This window comes from Cucurbita pepo, chromosome 2 (genome assembly GCF_057944985.1).
Source record: "Cucurbita pepo subsp. pepo isolate OVF chromosome 2, ASM5794498v1, whole genome shotgun sequence".
NCBI classification, from domain to species: domain Eukaryota; kingdom Viridiplantae; phylum Streptophyta; class Magnoliopsida; order Cucurbitales; family Cucurbitaceae; genus Cucurbita; species Cucurbita pepo.
This window is the reverse complement of record NC_141799.1, coordinates 12328198-12348664: the sequence shown is the minus strand read 5'-3', so window position 1 is coordinate 12348664 and position 20467 is coordinate 12328198. Positions and strand designations below refer to the sequence as shown.

General features: G+C 36.7%; 4 protein-coding genes across 5 annotated transcripts; 3 read left to right on the top strand and 1 right to left on the bottom strand.

Annotated features, from left to right (window-relative positions):
• Nucleotides 1-99: 99 nt before the first annotated feature.
• Nucleotides 100-2487, top strand: RPT2 (Phototropic-responsive NPH3 family protein). Its single transcript, XM_023665445.2, has 5 exons — nt 100-240; nt 314-383; nt 471-848; nt 945-1670; nt 1752-2487. Exons 1-5 carry the CDS (start codon nt 176-178, stop codon nt 2229-2231), a joined length of 1719 nt encoding a protein of 572 aa, XP_023521213.2. The 5' UTR covers nt 100-175; the 3' UTR covers nt 2232-2487.
• A 940-nt stretch (nt 2488-3427) lies between these two features.
• OTP51 (endonuclease) lies at nt 3428-7464 on the top strand. Of its 2 annotated transcripts, XR_002813606.2 has the most exons (4): nt 3428-4020; nt 4229-6193; nt 6389-6562; nt 6964-7464. XR_002813606.2 is itself a non-coding variant. In XM_023665451.2 (2 exons), exons 1-2 carry the CDS (start codon nt 3439-3441, stop codon nt 6083-6085), a joined length of 2439 nt encoding a protein of 812 aa, XP_023521219.2. In that variant the 5' UTR covers nt 3428-3438; the 3' UTR covers nt 6086-6236. The 2 variants fall into 2 exon arrangements, 1 of the variants encoding a protein (XP_023521219.2); XM_023665451.2 differs by lacking the exons at nt 6389-6562; nt 6964-7464 and having other exon boundaries at nt 4229-6236.
• Nucleotides 7465-8125: 661 nt separating this feature from the next.
• Nucleotides 8126-9415, top strand: LOC111787033 (Late embryogenesis abundant (LEA) hydroxyproline-rich glycoprotein family). The gene has a single exon (XM_023667201.2). It carries the CDS (start codon nt 8538-8540, stop codon nt 9258-9260), a length of 723 nt encoding a protein of 240 aa, XP_023522969.2. The 5' UTR covers nt 8126-8537; the 3' UTR covers nt 9261-9415.
• A 1866-nt stretch (nt 9416-11281) lies between these two features.
• LOC111788444 (Tetratricopeptide repeat (TPR)-like superfamily protein) lies at nt 11282-20213 on the bottom strand. The gene is made up of 14 exons (XM_087121636.1): nt 19938-20213; nt 19592-19867; nt 19355-19506; nt 19076-19217; nt 17310-17426; nt 16675-17176; nt 16181-16219; nt 15301-15422; nt 14370-14516; nt 14170-14259; nt 13046-13170; nt 12066-12271; nt 11650-11774; nt 11282-11571 (listed from the first exon to the last, which is right to left on the bottom strand). The coding sequence occupies exons 2-14, from the start codon at nt 19802-19804 to the stop codon at nt 11386-11388; spliced, it is 2166 nt and encodes a 721-aa protein (XP_086977762.1). The 5' UTR covers nt 19805-19867; nt 19938-20213; the 3' UTR covers nt 11282-11385.
• Nucleotides 20214-20467: the final 254 nt, after the last annotated feature.

Below are 20467 nucleotides of genomic sequence, written 5' to 3'. Positions count from 1 at the left end.
ATTTCTCATTCCCTCGTTGATGATTAAACTTAAAGCTGATTGGTCCACGTCGATCCGAAACAGTGGATGATGGGGTATAATTGTCATTTGGGTCTCAAGACTGTAGCCAACGGCGTGGCCATTTTATAGAAGAATTTAGTTAAAACCTTAGACACAGAGCTCCCTCCACTAAAGCATGGCTTCTTCCTCCGTCAAGGGAAACACCAGGCTGTCCATTGCCATGGAGAGAACTGGACAATGGTATGTGTTCATCTCTTTCGCAGGGACTAGCGGATGCTTTGAGATTTTCTGATTCTGAACTCTCTTCTTTCAGGGTTTTTTCTCAAGATATTCCGACGGATGTCGTGGTTGCAGTCGGCGAAGCTCATTTTTCTCTTCACAAGGTATGAGAACGAAAACTCCTTGGATTTATCTGTTTGATTTGTGAATGTGCGTGTGTGTGAAAGTTTCCGATTCTGTTTCCGTTGTAGTTCATGTTGGTAGCGAAGAGTAACTTTATACGGAAATTGATTGTGGAATCCACGGAGGCGGACCTAACGCGGATCGATCTGACGGATATTCCTGGCGGTGCTGAGATTTTTGAGAAGGCAGCGAAGTTCTGTTATGGTGTGAACTTCGAAATTACGGTACACAACGTTGCAGCTCTACGATGTGCTGCGGAGTATCTACAAATGACGGATAAGTACTGCGACAACAACCTCGCCGGACGGACGGAGGATTTCCTCTCACAGGTGGCTCTCTCAAGTCTGTCTGGAGCGGTAGCGGTGCTGAAGTCTTGTTACCATCTCCTTCCCATGGCTGAAGATCTTTATATTGTTCAGAAATGTGTGGAAGTTATTAGTTCTAAGGTAATTGAAATTAATAGTAGCGATTGATCATTGAGTGCTTCTGTGATGTTGTCTGCTCTGGTTTATCATGAGTAATTTGAGTTTTGGAATGTTTAGGCCTGTAACGAAGCAAACTATCCGAGTCGGTCGCCTCCAAATTGGTGGACTGAGGAGCTATCCGTTCTTGACATCGGATTCTTCGGCAAAATCATGGCTGCGATGAAGAACCGTGGTGCGAAAACGTTAACTCTCTCAGGTGCTCTGATTACATACGCTGAAAGATCGCTACGGGATCTAGTCCGCGACCACTCCGGAAGCGGAGTCAGATCGGGCGATTTCAGTGAATCTGACGGAAGTAGCAGGCAACGTGAACTACTGGAATCGATTGTCGGTCTTTTGCCCTCTGAGAAAGCCGCTTTCCCTATTCACTTCCTCTGCTGCCTTCTCCGATCTGCGATTTACCTTAAAACCTCATCTCCCTGCAAGAACGAGCTTGAGAAGAGGATTTCGATGATTCTAGAACACGTGACAGTAGACGATCTTCTGGTTTTATCATTCACCTACGACGGGGAGAGGCTTTTCGACCTGGAAAGTGTAAGGAGGATAATCTCTGGTTTTGTGGAAAGGGAGAAGAGCGTGGCTGTCTTCAACGCCGGCGATTACAAGGACGTTGCTTCCGTTTCCCTCCAGAGAGTGGCCAAGACCGTAGACGCTTACCTCGGCGAGATCGCCACCTATCCCGAACTCATCATATCAAAATTTAACGGCATAGCCAATATCATCCCCAAAGTCGCACGAAAGGTCGACGATGATCTATACCGAGCCATTGATATCTATCTCAAGGTATTACTCTATTCATTTAATTTGGTATTCATTCAATAAATCACCTCCTCTTCTTTGATCAATCAATGAATTAACTCTCAGGCACACCCCAATCTTGATGAGATCGAACGGGAGAAGGTATGCAGTGTGATGGATCCATTGAAGCTGTCCTACGAAGCGCGGGTACACGCCTCCCAGAACAAGCGGTTGCCAGTGCAGATAGTCCTCCATGCGCTCTACTACGACCAGCTGAAGCTAAGAAGCGGCATGGACGACCGAAGCACCCAAGACGCTGCCATGACAAGGACTCAAGTTCAGGCAGACGTGTCTCTGGTGAAAGAGAACGAGGCTTTGAGGTCGGAATTGACGAAGATGAAGCTCTACATATCCGATATGCAGAAGAATTCTCATGGAACATCTTCCATGAAGGCACCCTCCAGAAGCAAGGGCACTTTCTTCTCCTCTGTATCCAAAACGCTCGGGAAACTAAACCCCTTCCGCCATGGCTCCAAAGACACTTCTAACATAGACGACGGCGTCGACATTACCAAGCCCAGAAGAAGAAGGTTCTCTATATCCTAAATCATCTCTCTCTCTCTCTCTCTATATATATATATATATATTATACATATTCCCCATGCTGTTTAGGGAAAGACAAATCCGTTTATGCTTATTTGTGAGATTGATTTCTTCATCTTTGATTCTGCTCACTGTTCGTTTGTATAAAGCTGATTCCTTCTGCTTCTTTTCAAGTTCATGTTTCGAATGTGTGTTGTGAACTATACAAATTGTAGCAATTAAAAGCCACGGTTTAGTAAGATTCCTGTTATTTTATCAATCTTTTCTTCTTGGGATCTGCTTTAATGATTCTCTTGCTTTGATCCAATGCACTTTGAGAATTCCTGGCCAAACTATGAACAATTCTGGTTGGTGTTCTCCAAAAGCCTCAAATTCTTTGTTTATAATTGCATGATCATTCCCTAAGTTAATGGACCTGCATTCTTTGTGCCGTGGAGAACATTCTCTCTCTTAATATTATATATATATATATAAATAAATTAAAAACAAAATTTTTTATATTATGATAATTTTAAAAAATTCTTAATGTCCCTACTTATCTAATTGAGTATGAGATACTCCATGAAAAGAAAAATATCTTCTTTAATGGAAACAAAACTTTATTATATTTGAAATATTAATATATAATTAACATTGAGATTTTTTTGGTCGAGTTAACCTGACAATCTCGAAAATAAAGTTACAATCCATTCCTACTTTAAAAAAAAATTAAAATCGTTTAAAGTTTGTAATCAATATTAATGATGTATTGTAACTTGTAAATATTTAATATTTAAATTTCATAGAATTAATTAATAATTTTAGTAAATAAGTAATAAATCATTACTGATATATTCTAATTAATATAATTAACTATATTAATTTTGGTAGAGGAAGATGAAATAATTAATTAACTAATTAAGTATATTCAAAATAAAAATACAAATAATTAATGAAAAATAGATTAAGAGAGAAACCCCGCCCGTTTGGTCCGGTTTATTAGTTAAATCGGTTTAACATTTGAAAAAAAGTCGATAAGTTCGGTTGGATTTCGGCCCGATTCTTCGGAAACCGAATTGATTCGGCACTTCACTGCACGGCGTGGCCTCCTCTTACATGGAGACAAAACGGATTGATCCGGCTGAACCGAACCGACGAAGGGTTTGGTTTTTCCGGTTCATCTGTGTCGTAAAACTTCCGAGTTTCCCCTTGGTTGCCGTCCCTGTAAAAGATGAACCTTGTAAACCCTAAGCCCAAGGTTTCATCATCGACAGTTCTTCTGAACTCTCCTTCGAGTTCCTCCATGTCCATTCGAACCTCTGCCTTCGCCACCGTCACCCTTCTCCGCTCTCTCACTCTTTCCTTCCCTCAATGCCACCACCACTTCCGTTGCCGGAACTACGTCATCCGTTCTCTCTCTATCCCAACATATTCAGCGAAAGGACGACGACAACTTACGAGGATTCCTGCCTTTGCTTCCAGTTCTTCCGTTGAAGCGTTGGTGCATGACCGGGATTCCCCGGCCGAATCTGAAGAGCCTTTGTGTTCTCCATACAGTACTGGCGCTGAGGGGTTTGCGTCGGCGGATTTGAAACACTTGGGAGCGCCTGCGCTTGAAGTCAAGGAGCTGGATGAGTTGCCGGAGCAATGGCGTAGATCCAAATTGGCTTGGCTTTGTAAAGAATTGCCGGCACATAAGCCGGGAACATTGATACGACTGCTTAATGCTCAGAGGAAATGGATGAAGCAGGATGATGCGGCCTATGTCATCGTGCATTGTTTGCGTATTCGCGAAAATGAGACTGCTTTTAGGGTTAGTTTTCGTTTTGATTCTATTATGTTCTACTATAACACCCGCAAAATACACGTTCGTTTAAGTATAGCTACTTGGAATGCAATTGATAGGAAAGTTATTTGGAAGTGTGCAATTTCTGGAATATTGTTGTGCTTTGTTCTTTAGAATCTATGTTTGTGATATTGTTTTCTTCCCATTTCTTAATTTTCTTCATTTTTGAGATTAGGTGTACAAGTGGATGATGCAACAACATTGGTACCGATTTGATTATGCTTTAGCTACTAAGCTTGCTGATTACATGGGCAAGGAACGGAAGTTCTCAAAGTGTCGGGAAGTATTTGATGATATAATTAATCAGGGATGTGTGCCAAGTGAATCCACATTTCATATATTGATTGTTGCCTACCTTAGTGCACCTATCCAAGGATGCATAGAGGAAGCAAGTACCATTTACAATCGTATGATTCAGTTAGGAGGTTACCAACCACGTCTTAGCTTGCACAATTCTCTCTTTAAAGCTCTCTTGAGCAAACCAGGGGATTTGTCAAAGCATCATCTTAAACAGGCTGAGTTCATATATCACAATCTGGTAACAACTGGACTTGAGTTGCATAAAGATATATATGCTGGTCTAATTTGGCTACATAGTTATCAGGATACTGTAGACAAAGAAAGGATAATGTCACTAAGGAAAGAAATGCAACAAGCAGGAATTGAGGAAGAAAGAGAAGTCCTTGTATCCATCTTGAGAGCGAGCTCGAAATTGGGGGATGTGATGGAAGCAGAAAGATCGTGGCTTAAACTTAAGTCTTTTGAGGGTAGCATGCCATCTCAGGCTTTTGTTTACAAAATGGAAGTATATGCAAAGGTGGGTAATCCGATGAAAGCTTTCGAGATATTTAGGGAGATGGAGCAGTTGAACTCTGTAAGTGCTGCAGCATATCAGACAATTATTGGGATTTTATGTAAATTTGAAGAGGTAACACTTGCAGAATCCGTCATGGAAGGCTTCATAAAGAGTAATTTAAAGCCTCTCAGGCCAGCTTATGTTGATTTGATGAATATGTTTTTCAATTTAAGCTTACATGATAAGTTAGAGTTAACCTTCTCCCAGTGCCTTGAGAAGTGTAAACCAAATCGTACTATTTACAGCATATATTTGAACTCTTTGGTAAAAGTTGGTAATCTCGACAGGGCTGAAGAAATATTTAGTCAGATGCAAACAAATGGAGAAATTGGTGTAAGTGCTCGTTCATGCAACATTATTTTAAGTGGGTACCTGTTAAGTGGGGATTATTTGAAGGCTGAAAAAATATATGATTTGATGTGTCAGAAAAAGTACGACATTGATCCTCCATTAATGGAGAAACTTGATTATGTCCTAAGCTTGAGTAGGAAGGAGATTAAGAAGCCAGTAAGCTTGAAGTTGAGTAAAGAACAAAGGGAGATTTTAGTAGGGTTGTTATTAGGTGGCCTGGAGATCGAATCTGATGAAGGGAGGAAGAATCATAGGATCCAATTTGAATTCCACGGAGATTGTAGCTCCCACTCTCGTTTGAGGAGACACATATATGAGCAATATCATGAGTGGTTACATCCTGCTTCAAAGTCAAGCGATAGTGATACAGATATACCATATAAATTCTGCACCGTTTCGCATTCATATTTTGGTTTCTATGCCGATCAGTTTTGGCCACGAGGCCATCCTGCAATCCCTAATCTAATTCACCGGTGGCTTTCACCTCGTGTTCTTGCTTACTGGTATATGTATGGAGGCTGCAGGATATCGTCAGGGGATTTCGTACTGAAGCTAAAGGGAAGTCGTGAGGGTGTTGCGAAGATTGTTAAATCTCTGGGAGAAAAGTCCATGTCTTGCAAGGTCAAAAGGAAGGGCAGGGTGTATTGGATAGGCTTACTTGGAAGCAACGCCACATGGTTCTGGAAACTAATTGAACCTTTCATTCTGGATGATTTTAAAGATAGTTTACAGGCAGACAGCCTTAACATGGAGAAGGCTGTAAATGAAACTTACAATATCAACTTTGATAGTCAATCTGATTCCGATGAGGAGGCGTCTAGATAGTACAAGAATTTTGGCTCTAATTCGCCGAATGATGAATTCCTTCAACGTCGAATGGTTTTGGGAGGCTTTGTAAATCAAATAGAGTCTTCCTTGTCCAATTTGGAAGATGTAAATACCTAAATGGATATAAAATGAGCTTATGTTCTGATTATGTATTGTTGTAGCATTCTTTTCTTATTTTTAATATAGGTTATATGCTGGTTCGGAAGTCTTACAAAATCACTTATATATTTTGTTCTTGTTAACTCTCAGAATGTTCATGTTAATTATTGTTCTTTTTTAATATCTATTTTGTAACCACAGCTGTTCCAGCGTCAATCCTCTCCATGTGAACCTTGTTTGGGAAAGCAAACTACCAAAGAAGGTTTAAATTTTCCTTTAGCAGGAGCTTAAATTTTCCATGATGGGGAAACTCCAAATCATCTCTTCCTCGATCATCCATTTGCGGCCAGAGGGTTGTTCTTCACGGACATTTTGGTACGTCTCTTTGCCTTCCTAAAACTAAGAGCATTGAAGCTTATTTTGGTGAAGTTCTTTTGTTGGTGATTGAAAGCAAAGCTGAAATCCTTTATGAGTTGTGCAGTTAAAGCTTTACTACGACTTGTTTGATTAGAAAGAAACTTCTTTTGTGGTGATGAACAGTCTTCTATAAATAATTTATTTTAATCATGTTTGGTTCATGCCCTCTCTTGGAGTTATCTTACACAAGAATCGTTTTTCCATGACCATAGTGTTCTTTTCGATTAATGCAATGCTTCATGTCATAATGTTTGTTGTAATAATGTTTTCATTACATCAATTAAAGGTTTGTATCTTGTTACACCTCCTTGTTTTTGGGTTCCCTGTAAGAACTGAACCTTAAAATTCATCTTGAACAGTATAGACGAACACGACTCTCCACAATGGTATGATATTGTCCACTTTGAGCACAAGCTCTCATGGCTTTGCTTTGGGCTTCCCCAAAAGGCCTCATTCCAATGGAGTTAGTATTCCTCACTTATAAACCCATGATCATTCCCTAAATTAGCCGACGTGGGACTTCCATCATCCAACAAACAGTGCTCCTTCACTTCTGTCTAGAGTACAAATGTCGGGAAGGAAGGTGCAACCTCTTAATACCAAATTGTTGCTGCTTGATTGAGGTATATTGGTGAAGTTCACTGGACTGAATTAGATTGCATTAGATTTTGTACTCAGAATGCAATATTATAATTATTAGACTGAGAAGAACTGAATTATTTATGTAGATATTAAATATTTCACACGTTGACATAGTCTATAGAATGCGTGGGACGAATAATTATTCTATTAAACATTTGTCGATATTGAGTATAGTACGTATTATTGGTATATATATAGTAATTATCGATCCTTTTAAATGTTTTTGTTTTAACTATCATATCTTTTGGATTATTTTTAATCTGGTCTTTGTTCATTCTTATACATATCATTTTATTTGAGCGTCACATAAGTAAGTATTTTTCAGGTATAAATCTATCTATGTATTATGTTTTATAATAATGTAAAATGGGCATGCGTTGTGACCACGTTACTCAAGTTTATTCATGTACCTATCTTTTTATTCGAACGAGGGAAAGTATTTTATGTCCTAAAGAAATGTAAATGGGCATGCGACATGACTACATTACTTGATTATTCCCACGATGGTATGATATTGTCCACTTTGAGCCTAAGCTCTCGTGCCTTTGCTTTGGGTTTTCCAAAAAGGCCTCATTCCAATAGAGAACTCATGATCTTTCACTAAATTAACCAATGTGGGACTCACTCCCAATAATCCTCGAACACCAACATGAGTTCTTTTAACATATTTTGTCTCCATTCACATGCTAACATAGAATCGCTAAAAGTCAAACACATTTAAATTTGAAGTTTCTATGATTAAACCATTGAAAAGAAAATTACATCTCGTTAGTATGAGCAGTAATTAATGAATTTCAAGCTTTCTTAACTATCATATTCTCACGATCGTTCTCAATATAGTTTCAATTCATCTTATATATCTCCCTTTGAGCGTAAACGAGCTAGTATGAGCAGTAATTAACGAAATTCAAGCTTTTCTTAACTATCATATTACCACGATCATTGGCGAGCACACGAACACACGTGTAAAACATGGTGATTACTGTTTCAAAAAAAAAGAAAAAAGAAAAAAAAAAAAAAAGAAAACCCGTCAAACTAGTAGATTTGAACAAACATCAATTTACCATAAATGGATATTTCAAACTGTCCAAGTTTCATGTTTCGACGACACAATAACTTGCCCCTTCTTCGCTCCATGAACATCATTCCCAGTGCTCAAACAAATTCTGATTCAGAGTTCCTGAGAGATTGATCTTCATCTTCATCTTCATCTTCATCTTCATCTTCATCTTCATCTTCATCTTCATCTTCATCTTCATCTTCATCTTCATCTCTCCTTCCAATTTGAACAATGACTGATAACAATCATGTCGCCATTCAACTCGATCGAATTCCAAGCACTGACAAAGGAGCCCGTCGCGTCGCCTTCTCCGATTCCCTCCCCAAACACCGCTCCACATCCCTCCGCGCCACCAAATTCGTCTTCTCCCATCTGCTCGCCTTCTGCGCTTGGATTTGCCTCGCCGTGTTCGGAATCGCCATCACTCTTCTCATCCTCGGCGTAATCTTCGTGTCATTCCTCCAATCCGGTTTGCCTGAAATCACCGTCAAAATGCTCGATCTCTCCAAAATCCAGATTCAAAACTCCACAAATCAAAATGTCGCCGTCCTAAACACAAAGGTACGTATGGCGATCGATATAAAGAACAAGAACGAGAAATTGGAGTTGAGTTATAGCGATCTTAATATGAAATTAGTATCAGAAAACATCGAATTAGGCAGGAATGTGATACCTAGTTTCTCTCAAGAACCTGGAAACACTACATCGTTAAATGTAACGCTGAATGTGGATCGAGATTCAATAGATCGAGACAGTATATCGCTGCTTGAAGATGACAGAAAAAAGGCTCAAGTGGTTGTGAAGATCACGATGGTTGGTTCGGTTGGATTTCATCTTGGTATATTCAAGCTCAACAAGGTGCCGATCCATGTGACCTGTAATTTTCAGCAATATCTTCTTCTTTATCGCGTCAAGGAGCCGCCGTGTAGTATTACAATGTTTCCTACCAGGTGATTCAACACGAAACAGCTATGATTCTTCTCAGCTAGAACAATTTCTTTCTTCTTTCTTCTTTCTTTCTTTCTTCCATTCATGAATCGATCTCTAATTCTCTGCCTTCTTTTTTCCAAATTCTTTTACAGTTTGATTAACAATGTGAGTTGAGTTATTGTACTTTTTTTTTTTTTTTTTTTTTTTTTTTTGTTTGTTAATAGAGAGACATTTATGGCTTTCCTCTGCTCTTTTTGACACTACACTTTCAGCTTCTTATTGGAAGCTTCATCAATCAATGAAGAGGAAGCCTTAATTTTGAATCCTCCTTTTAGTTCCAACCATTTTCCACATTGCTTTCTTTTTCCTCTCATTTATGGATATTGTTCTTCATCTATTTTCATCATTTTTTTCCTTTTTTTTTTTTTTTTTTTTTTTTTTATCTAATTTGTGTTCTAAGTTTTGTAAACATAGATCATAAAATAAACAAATATAAAAAATAATTAGTTTAAAGTATTTATGTAGGGCAATATTAATAACTATTATAAAAATATTTTATTTAAATTGTAAGAGACTTATTTATCCTATTGAAATAAAGTCTTTATCATAAGCATGATGTGACTTTTTTTTTTTTTTTTTTTATCTAAGACTAAAATGGTTCCATGATCTTCACGCATCGCTTCCGTCATTCGTATATGGGTGCCTTGCCTTTAGTCATCTGTATACACGTGTCTTGTCTTTATTTGAGATGTAAGTGTAGCAAATGGCTGAGTATTTTAAGTGATCCACTCTTGGGGCTGTGAAATGCAAACACATGCAACATGGTGAGACCTATCATTTAAAACATCATTTCATTCTCATAGGTGTGACTTTTCAATCCAGACTAAATTAGATATATAGTATTTCTCTACACACGGTTTACAGGTGCGAACGTGGACCACCAGGCAAACTTGCACACCCTCTAGGCCTGTTGGTCGGGCTAAGCACTCGCTGACGGTCGTTGTATCATCATGGTGAACATGATGGTCATAATCAATCTCATAGTGTCTATACTCATCATAATGTGGAAGTATTTCGATGCACGTGAACATATAGTTATGCATGAGGTTTTCATACTTTCTATTATGGCAACTTCATGTTCTCCATTTTCCTAAGCTATCTTTGTGTTGAGTTAAAAGTGAAAAATCTACCTAAGTCTAAGCACAATATCTCTAAACTTTGTATTTTGTTTAAAAAATGTCTAAAAAATATGGTACAATTAGTTTGGAAGGAAAATTGTTAGAATTTTATTTCAACAACCCTTAAATTTTTTATAATATTTAAAAAAACACTAACTTTAAAAAGTTTCATTAATTCTATCCTTTCGGAAAAGTTTAAAAAATACATATACAATGAGTATTATGCGACTTTTACCTTTATACCAAAATAATTAAAAAAAAAAAGTTAATATATTGACCTTTTACCTTTATAACAAAATAATTAAAAAAAAGTTAATATATTGACAAAAATAATGTATCCGACACCTCCTAGATTATTTTCAAAATTTTCAAGCTTTTTAATATACTTTTAGATTATTTTCAAAATTTTCAAACTTTTTAATATACTTTTAAAAGTTTGAGTTTTGAATTTTTTAAAAAGTTTATGGATGTTTTTAAAAAAAGTTGTGTTTATTAAGTTTTTAAAATAGGTTTATGGGTATTAATGAAAGTTTTTAAAACAAGTTTAAGGATATTAATAAAAAATTTTAAATATTTTTTAAAATTAAAGGAGGTATGTTATTTTTTTTTATTTTTTATGTTATTTTTTTTTATTTTTTACTTTAAATACATTTTTTAAACTTCTATTCAATTTTTTTTAAAGTTTAGAGATATTTTAAAGGTATTTTAGTTTTTATTAATTTAGATTTTTAGCCATCTTTGCAAGGTATCATCCAGTTATTTATCTGGTTCAGTTTTTTTCTTTTTTTTTTTTTAATTATAATTAAATTATGCTTAAATGCTTAAATTGAGAGAAAATATCTTGGAAAAAAAAAAAAAAAAGGACAATAATTTAAAGTGGGCAATAAATTTAATATTTACAAGTCAATCACAGTTGTTACAACAAGATGACAACAAGAGGCTTAATTGGAAGAACGTCCCAAGCAAGCACACTAAAGTTTCCTCTTCCCACGTCTCCCTGTGTCCATATCCATAAGCTTCAACGACGAAGTAGGCAATGAAACTGATACCCCAATGGATTCTGGGATATCAAGATTAACCCCAAGCGACGGGCCACCTATTGCACGCTTCATATCGACCTCCTTAAGTTGCTGAATTTCACGCCGTACTTTTTCAATCTGTATTCATCAAACGATTAGAACAACATTCTCTTAAAAAGAACAGAAAGAAAGATTAGAGCAACATGAATGGCTTACTAAATCGATGTGATGAATGGATGAATGAGCATCGACGAGTCTCTTTTGCAGATCATCTGCCTTTTTAGATTGATATTCTGCGTTCTCCATCTCATTTCCCTTTTCACCCAATTCTTGGTATAAAGCTATAAATATATGAAGAAAAAAAGGTAAATTTGTATGTGTACTAATGTAATAGAATGTTCGTGCAGAAAAATGCAGAAAAATGATATGCTCCTCTCACAAACATCACCCCTATAATAACCCTTCACACACTCGCTCCCTTATTCCCACGTTTACGCTCGTAACCTTTATCCAAATATGCAAGAAAAAATGTCCTGAGACAGTTGCTCGCAGCATGTGTTCTTCAGTCTAGGTGCCTTGTGAAAATCTACCAAAATGTTTATAGTAACTAGGAAGAATTATGATATGCATACTTGTTAGAACTGATAGCACCCAGATCTGCGTTGGGATGTCATAGAGCTTCTTTGCCAACGTTAAAGATGATCTCAATATCTCTCTGGCTTGCACAGTGTCATGTAGAGCAAGTGCCAAGCTCCCGAGAATCGTCAAATATTGTGCAACGAGTTGAAGATTCCCCAAATGATTGTGGGTCAATTGTAATCCTTTCGCCAATCGATTTCTGTGGAAGAAGGGAGAAAACAACACCATTAGCTAACGACGAGCATGCTTCTTTCCCGACATGAACGACATAATATTTAACTACCCATTGTGGAATATGGTAGGTGAGGCTGGTTTTATTTCTAAGATGGTGACATATAGTTTTTGTATGCCTACTCTGAGCCTAAGAAAAATATTGAGTTATTTTGATCGGGTTTACTAGCCATTGTTGGGAAACAAAGCTCGACTTCAAAAGATACGCTTTAGTCCTTCGGGTTTGAAAAGGGGTCATAAGGCGGTCCTAGGGCCCAAATTAACTATTGCCTCGAAGTAACTGCCACACAATCTTCCCACTAACTTTATTGATCTATTTGAGTTGACAATATCTGCTAGCGGTGAGCTTATGCTGTTACAGTGTACCTTTTGCAACCCAAGGATCTCATCAAAGCGTACCTTTCGAAACCCAAGGACCAAATAAACATAAGCCCAAAAACATATTTTGCCCCAAATTATAGTACCATGTACCTAAGTAATGTTTTGCCACAACCATCTTAACTTTAACTAGAACCTAATACATTGATAAGATAGGAGTATGACAACGATTTACAACAGAAGAGACAATAGGTAAGAAAATATACAAGAAATGGTTAAAGAAGGAAGAACTATAACAAATTATTGAAATTAATTAAATAAATGTGAAGAGAGGAGAAAGGAGAGGAGCATTTGGGACAGGGTGATTTTTTAAGACTATGATTAAAAACATTGTTGTATTCTCCTATCTAATGAAAGAAAGTACCTTGCTTCTTGTAAATCATGTTGCTTCATCAGTAAGAGGCCATAAGCAAAAAGAACACTGGTTTTCTCTCGAACACCGACAAAAGAATCCATCATTCTGTAAACTGGTCCAATCAAGTCGAGCGCCTGTAATGCTACTTACCATCAATAAATAGATAAATAAGAGTTTTTTTCTCTAAAGAAATGAAAACTTAATTATATTAACAATAATTGTTGTGATGGTGTAGTGTAGCCTGACCAAAGGAAAGGATTCTCAAAAGAATCTATTCTACAGCCTTAAACATCTTCCTTTTCCATGAATAAACGCAGAGTCATACTGGCCGAAATCGTCAATTCATTTTCCTTGAAATTTCTTTCAGTCTCGATTTTCGAGGATCGATGAGAACCATCCCAATAATTGAACACATATCCATTAGGCAGTGAAACCACCCAATAGAGATATGAACAAGTGATTTTAAAGGGAGAACTTCCCCACCATATGGCATACCAAAAAAGATTTGTTTGCCATTGCTAAGCTTGGAAAAAGCTAGATCTTCAACGAGTATCCAATGTTTCGATATGCAAATGCTAGACCCCTGATTGACCACACGTATGCTAGGAAGGGAAAAGAGGTATTTTGCAGTATGTAGTTGGTTAGTGGGGGCGTTTGATCATGTGTGTACAGTATGCCAAGGTCGACTGCCATTTTCTACGTAAGAAAATACAGCAAGGTTTGATATCCACATGATACATGAAGAATGGAGAACAATTAGGAGATATCTTCATGAAAGCATTAAATATAGCACGGTCATGATTAGCATATATGCTTTAACTTGAGGTGGAGAGTTATCGGGCTTATATTAGTAAAGTTGTATTATTGTAAATATCTTAGACACGTTGTCTTTTACCGTCTTTTTACTTTTCTACGCCTTTATTCACTTAAATATTATAGGCATGTTTTTCATGTAGTTTTCTTTTTTTAACAGCATCTTCTTATTGTAGTTCTTTTTGTTACCCTTTAAGCACTCTTCTTTCTTGTACTTCATCTCTTTTAGCAGTCCGAACGAAAAAAAAAAAAAACAAACAAACATAGACGCATGTATATTTCATCTCGTATATAAACGCTGTAATAAGAAAAGGTGTTACCTGTGTAGATGATTCAGCATCGCCAATGCAGATATAAGAGACAGCTGCATAAACTCGGCACATTGCTTGAATTGATTTGCTCTCTGATAGCTGTATAATCATGCAAGAGACTTAACAAAATTTGACACTAACAACAAACCATAAACTTCTTGAGCAGTATCGCGATCGTGGAAACTAAACTTGCGAGAACGTACGAATACCTTTGCGGCTTCAATATAATGGAAGGTTGCTTCATGGTAACAACCGACGTAATGAGAATACTGGCCTCTAAGCATCTCAATCATACTCTCACATGCCTGTAAAATTGTAGGGAAGCGCACGAACCAATTCTTCATCTGTACCAAGGCCTACGCAATACAATACAGGTATTTAGATGAATCAGGCAACAATCAACTGAGAAGGAGGCAAACATCGGATTTTCGAAACACACAAATAACATACTGATGGCATTAAAACAAAGCCTGGAAGTTTCTGCTGGAGAAAATCAGCAGTATTAAGGCCGCTGTTTTCCAGTCCAGACTCAAATCTTGAATAGAATAGCCAGCAAACTGTTGAGAAAGATAACAGCAAGAAGAAGCCTTGGGACGAACCCAACTGAAACGATCTAACTAAGGGAAACGCTTGTCGTGGAAGATCTTTAGATTTCTTTCAAACCATGGTTTAGAAAGATGAGACTTGACAATAACGACCAAGCGTTCTTGAGCAAAAGAAAATTTTGCACAAAGCTGCCATCGGCACATTACGCTGGCCATGAGCGCTAAACAAAGCCCTGGAACCAATTTTTATGAGCTGGTGATCGTATTTCTTTATTTTGGTTAAACATTTGTATCAGCAAAAGAAAAGGATATTCCTATATACCCTAGTTATCAAATTCTGAAGCTAACAAAACAAACTCCAACAAAACCACAAGCAAAATACAGCTAACGAACATCAGCATACATCATTTGGAGATACTTCTTGCAACACAAGTGAAAAGTGTATGCTAGGCTTTATGAAAGAGTGATATAAGGCCACAAGCAAAAGCAAAGACTTAACTCAACACGTGCACAAATGGATAGTGAGACAGAGCTGACACGGAACACAATTGAAAAGAAGTGCAAGAATGGATGAATAAAATTTACTAGTCCTTACCTCTTGTGCCTCAACAAATTCAGAACGCGTCAGCTCGATGGCTACTTTGTTTTCAAGAAGCTGCATAAGAAGCATTAAATAAACGCCAGCCATCCATATGGCAGAGTGTTGCAAACTGACTTCTGCTAGGCACACAGTTTCAGAGTTAATTAATTATATATATATATTATTTTCTTTTTACCATATGAAACTGTGCACGGTAAATAACAAAAGCAGTAAAAGATGAAAATATGGAATTATGTGGTGGTTGAGAAATATATTATAACATTTTGCTTCGATAAGATATTTTTCAAAGCTAGTTCGATAATCAACTTGGACATGAAGTAATTGGGCAAATATTGTTCTCTCAGCCCTCAGGTAGCACTGAAACAAGCTTAAATTGGTAATAAAAAAAATTTAACCCTGACAAGTTGTCAGTAAAATAATTAACAGACCAATCAAATTTTAATGAGATAAATACAAGCCTAACTTATTCGCAATGACTAAACTTTGAGATTAGTTTCGATTACACTCGTATCATTTAAAAACCCCTAAACTTTGAAAATTTTCATTTTACACTAACTTTGAAATAGGAATAAAAATTATGTACATGATATTATTTACAGCCACATAGAAGATTAAAATTATTATTACCATTTATTTCAACTCAAAAGAATCATTAAAATCATTAACCCATTTGTACATGTTAGCTCAAGTCAATTCACGTGAACATTCTAATTTTTACATATTGATCGTCGCATCAATTTCCTTATTTTAATGAAAAACTTAAGTTCAAAGGTAAAAATGAAAATTTTCGAAGTCTAAGAGTATAATTAAAACGTAGCAAAGTTCAACACTAAGAAGCAGAAGTATGGACAATATTCCAACGTCCAAGTCTTACCTCTCATACCATCAGTTATCCCAAGCTTCACCAACTCCTCTGCAAGAAACATATCATTTCTTCAATGTCAAAATCAGTTTAAACTAAATTTCTATAAGCATAATAGAGTTACCGAAGAACTCAATTTGAAAAAAAAAAAAAAAAAAAAAAAAAAAGAACAAAAAGTTTTAGTCTAATCATTGTACTTCCAAAACTGAAATGTCGGAAACATCAGGTATGAAGCAAATTGAGGGGCCGCCTCAGTTCATTCTCTTGGTTTTTCGTAAGTCAGTTGAAAAGATCTAAAAGATTACAAAAATAAAAAAGACGATCTCTTAATTTAATAATTAGGAGGCTACACTAACTTTGAAAATAATTTAACACAGGGTAAGACGAGAATTCTGCCACTTTGTGATAGCTATGGAAGCTTAACAAAAAGCTCTCCCATTAGAGTTAATCAAACGACAAATTTATATTCAGTAGTAGTTAAAGCATGAACATTCAAAAATATTTACCTTGGATAGTAAGCATTCCAGATTGAATTCGTTTTGCACACTCCTTGAAAAGTCCTTTAGGCCGGCTAAAGATGACAACCATAAGGTCCACAAGTGCATAAACAGCACTTTTTGGTAGCCACTCCCCGTCAATAGGGTATGGTGCCAACTCAAGCTTGTCTCTCGACTTTCTTCTCATGTTTCCAAACTGCCCAGGTTCTAAAGATTCTTTGCTTACGGAAGTTGGTTCAGTCATACTTCTAAGCTGACTCTGAAGCTGAGCATGTTTTTCAGTGAGAGCCAGCCTATCTTTATAATGTAGATCAGACCTGGATAGACTCTGATTTAAAGCATTCATTTCTTTAGTCAGATCCTCTATGTACTGTGTTTGTTGCAAATCAGCCTTCATAGCAGCATCTAATTTATCTAGATGTTGAGCAGCATTCTTGTAGTCACAGATCCGAAGTCGATAAAAAATGTGCAGCAGCTCATTGTAAAATAATAAGCCAACGGACTGTTGTCTCTTTATTGCAGTAGTAAGGCATGACAAGCAGTGAATAAAGAATAAGTAAATATGTACAAAAATAATTATATTTAGAACAAAAAATATACTTTTGAAGACAGATAATATAGAAAAAGGGAAGAAATCCACTTACTTTCTCGGGTTCAATAGATTCCCAGACCTCATCACACTTGTTAACAGCTTGTTCAACAGAATTATCATCGTACCATTGCATAAGGTGCACATGAAGGATCGAAGTTGCAAAAAACATCTTTCACACATGACAACAAGGCAACTAGTTAGACGTGTAAAGCAAGACAATAAAGCCCCATTTGATAACCATTTGACTTTTAGTTTTTTGGTTTTTGACAATTAAGTTTACAAACGCTACTTCCACCTATGAGCTTCTTTGTTTTCCTGTCTACTTTTTACCGAGTTTTTAAAAACCAAGCCAAGCTTTGAAAACTAAAGAAACATATATAGTTTTTAAAAACTTGTTTTTGTTTTTAAAGTTTAGCTAGGAATTCAAATGTGTTAGCAAGAATTGTGAGAAACATACTATAGAAATCGAGAGAAAGTAGGCATAGTTTTTAAAACTAAAAACTAAAACCGGAATGGTTATCAAACGGAGCCTAAATTTTCTTTAATAAATTTCACTAGTGAATGGAGGTAAAGATAATTCAAGGAAATTTATTCAAGAGATCCAACCAAAAAGGACTACCCTAGATTAAAAGAAAAAATTTAAACTTATAATAACAGAAACTGAAAAGGAACCCAGATTTTACTTTGCAGAAACCTCAAGAGTAAAAGATCCCTTTAAAGGAAGTTCCATTAAAGAAGGAGATTTCAATCAAGATAAGACCTAGAGAGTAATAACAAAAAAGCTTCGTCATCAACGTCCAAAGAGAAACATTGAACCTCATTAAAGACCATACCTCAAAAGGATCCCTCTCGACTCCCTAAAGATTCTATTGTTCCTCTCAGCCCAAAATTCCCGCAGCTGAGAACACAACCCCGCTTGCCATAAAAAACCTCCCATTCTCACAAAAAAAACTTCTTGATCATCTCCCTAAAACATCTATGTTTGACAGACAAATAAACAAACACCTCAAAGAAAAAAATTCCTGACAGACCACATGAAACCGCATCTCTATAAGATATGAACCAGATCTTCCTCCGTGTTCCGATAGAGAATGCAACAAAACGAACCAACCAATGAAGGCACCTTCATTATAAGTCTATCAAGAGTATTCACTCTTCCATGCCAAGTGAAGAACTTGACCTTCTTTGATACTTTTAACATTCCACATATGAGAAGAACTCACAACGAATAAAGATATTCATCCAAAGAGAGAACGAGTTACAAGAAAAGCCCTCAGATGAACTAAGACTCCAACCACGAAAATTCCTCCTTCCATGCCTGAACTCGACCTCTTCAATATAAGAAAGAAGAGTCAAAACATCCGTGGTCTCGCAATTTGACAATGCACGACGGAACCCAAACGAAAAAGAAAGGGACCCATCAAAAGACAAAACACTGGCCACCGAACCAAACTAAGAAACATAAAGTAGAGGGGAAAATCCCCCACCTACTTATATTCCTAAAAATACTGAATTAAATCAGAAACGAAGAGAGCTCCAAGACTATTTCTTTCCAAGGACTATGAAGAGTACCTTTGACCCGACCATACAACCACTCAGACGAAAGAGGATCATATTAACTCACAATGATCCTACACCAATGGGAATTAAACTCGAGAGGGAACTACCAAAGCTATTTAGCTAACAGCATTCTGTTACGAACCCAAAGATTCCCAAATCAATGCCACTCAAAAATTGAATAAATGACAAGAAAATACGATTCCAGAAGAACACAGAAACACAGGCAATGAGCACAAAAACATAAATTTAGGTACCAACCTGCAGTTCTGGATAGCATATCTCAACTGAAAATATGTATCCCGACTCCAATGCAGCAATCGAATTTTGATAGTCTCCTTCAATGATCAAAGCATTTGCTAGCTGTGAATTGAAGTTGCAAGACCATAGCTTCACTGACAGCCTTAAATGGAAGCAATAAGAAAACAACCAATAAGGAAAATTGATAAAGTAACACTAAGGTAGCAGGATAATCCATTATTACCAACGCTATGTTACTTAAGAAAGAAATGAAAGAACAGAAATAGGCTGAGTGCTCACTCATGGCCAGCAGAATTGGTGAGATCAAGACCCTTATAAAGAATCTGTTTCTGGGGAGGAATAGCCCCAACGAGATGATAACACTGACTTAACAAGCTATAAGCCCGGCATTTCAATTCAAAGCATGATGGAATAGACTTCAATAACAATTGCTGCCGCGAAAACGAAACAAAAAACCATCACTCTACATCATTATAGTATGAAGAACTACGAGTAAGAAAGAAAACGTTAACATACAGAACGCTCAAGATGAGATTTGGCATGATTAACGTTGTGCGAATGAGTGAGTAAAAGAGTAGCAATTCGAAGTCGAGTCTTGACTTCAACGACTGGAAAGAACGACACGGAACTCTGACATATGGCTTCTAAACACTTTATTGCCTTCCCTAATTCCCCTTTCTTCTCGTGATAATCTGCTAGCCTCCACAATCCCTCCGCCACTGCTTCCATATCATGAAATGAACCGCCGCAAATCGAAAGAGATTCTTTACAGCAGCGGCATCAATGAAATCGCTGCTAATTTATCGTCGGTGCGGAGTAAACTAATTACAGTAACAAGAATCTCAAAAGCTATTGTTCATACCAAATTACTGGAAATCGAACATCGGCTATGTCGATGAATCTTCTTCAAACTAATCTGCTTCAATTTCAGCTTCGATTGCGCGTTGGGAACTGAAATGGCTACACTTTTCCCAGCTTCTCCCAGGATCCCTTGAATTTGCAATAGAATTTTCCTTGTTCAACTTCACAGGATTCTGACCAACATACAGAAACTCCGATGATGCTCGGTACGAATTTCCGGTTTTTTGTACGGTGACCTAAAAATTTAGCCCAAATTATGAGATTTTTGTCTTTTAAAACAAAATTTTTAAAATCTTTTTGTTAAGGTTATATGTTTTTTTTCCAACCTTAGAACAAATGTTTTAAACAAAAATGGGTGATCTGTTCTTCGAGTTCAATTACATCGAAAAACGACTTCTAAACCTTCTTACGGTCATTGTTAGTGATTCTAAGTTTATCACTTCAATCTGGAGTTTTTAGTTGGATAAAACTCAGTGATCGATTAATAAGTTATAATTTATGGACTCTATTATGAATTTCTGACCACGTTCT

What these genes read in the sequence shown, in the direction of transcription:
- RPT2 (XM_023665445.2), top strand. Translation starts at nt 176, where the DNA reads ATGGCTTCTTCCTCCGTCAAGGGAAACACCAGGCTGTCCATTGCCATG. An exon ending in ATGGAGAGAACTGGACAATG is followed by an intron (nt 241 to 313) that starts GTATGTGTTCAT and finishes CTCTTCTTTCAG; the next exon opens with GGTTTTTTCTCAAGATATTC. An exon ending in CTCATTTTTCTCTTCACAAG is followed by an intron (nt 384 to 470) that starts GTATGAGAACGA and finishes TTTCCGTTGTAG; the next exon opens with TTCATGTTGGTAGCGAAGAG.
- OTP51 (XM_023665451.2), top strand. Translation starts at nt 3,439, where the DNA reads ATGAACCTTGTAAACCCTAAGCCCAAGGTTTCATCATCGACAGTTCTT. An exon ending in AAAATGAGACTGCTTTTAGG is followed by an intron (nt 4,021 to 4,228) that starts GTTAGTTTTCGT and finishes TTTTGAGATTAG; the next exon opens with GTGTACAAGTGGATGATGCA.
- LOC111787033 (XM_023667201.2), top strand. Translation starts at nt 8,538, where the DNA reads ATGACTGATAACAATCATGTCGCCATTCAACTCGATCGAATTCCAAGC.
- LOC111788444 (XM_087121636.1), bottom strand. Translation starts at nt 19,804, where the DNA reads ATGGAAGCAGTGGCGGAGGGATTGTGGAGGCTAGCAGATTATCACGAG. An exon ending in AATCTCATCTTGAGCGTTCT is followed by an intron (nt 19,507 to 19,591) that starts GTATGTTAACGT and finishes TTTTCGCGGCAG; the next exon opens with CAATTGTTATTGAAGTCTAT. An exon ending in TGGAATGCTTACTATCCAAG is followed by an intron (nt 16,220 to 16,674) that starts GTAAATATTTTT and finishes TGTTTCTTGCAG; the next exon opens with AGGAGTTGGTGAAGCTTGGG.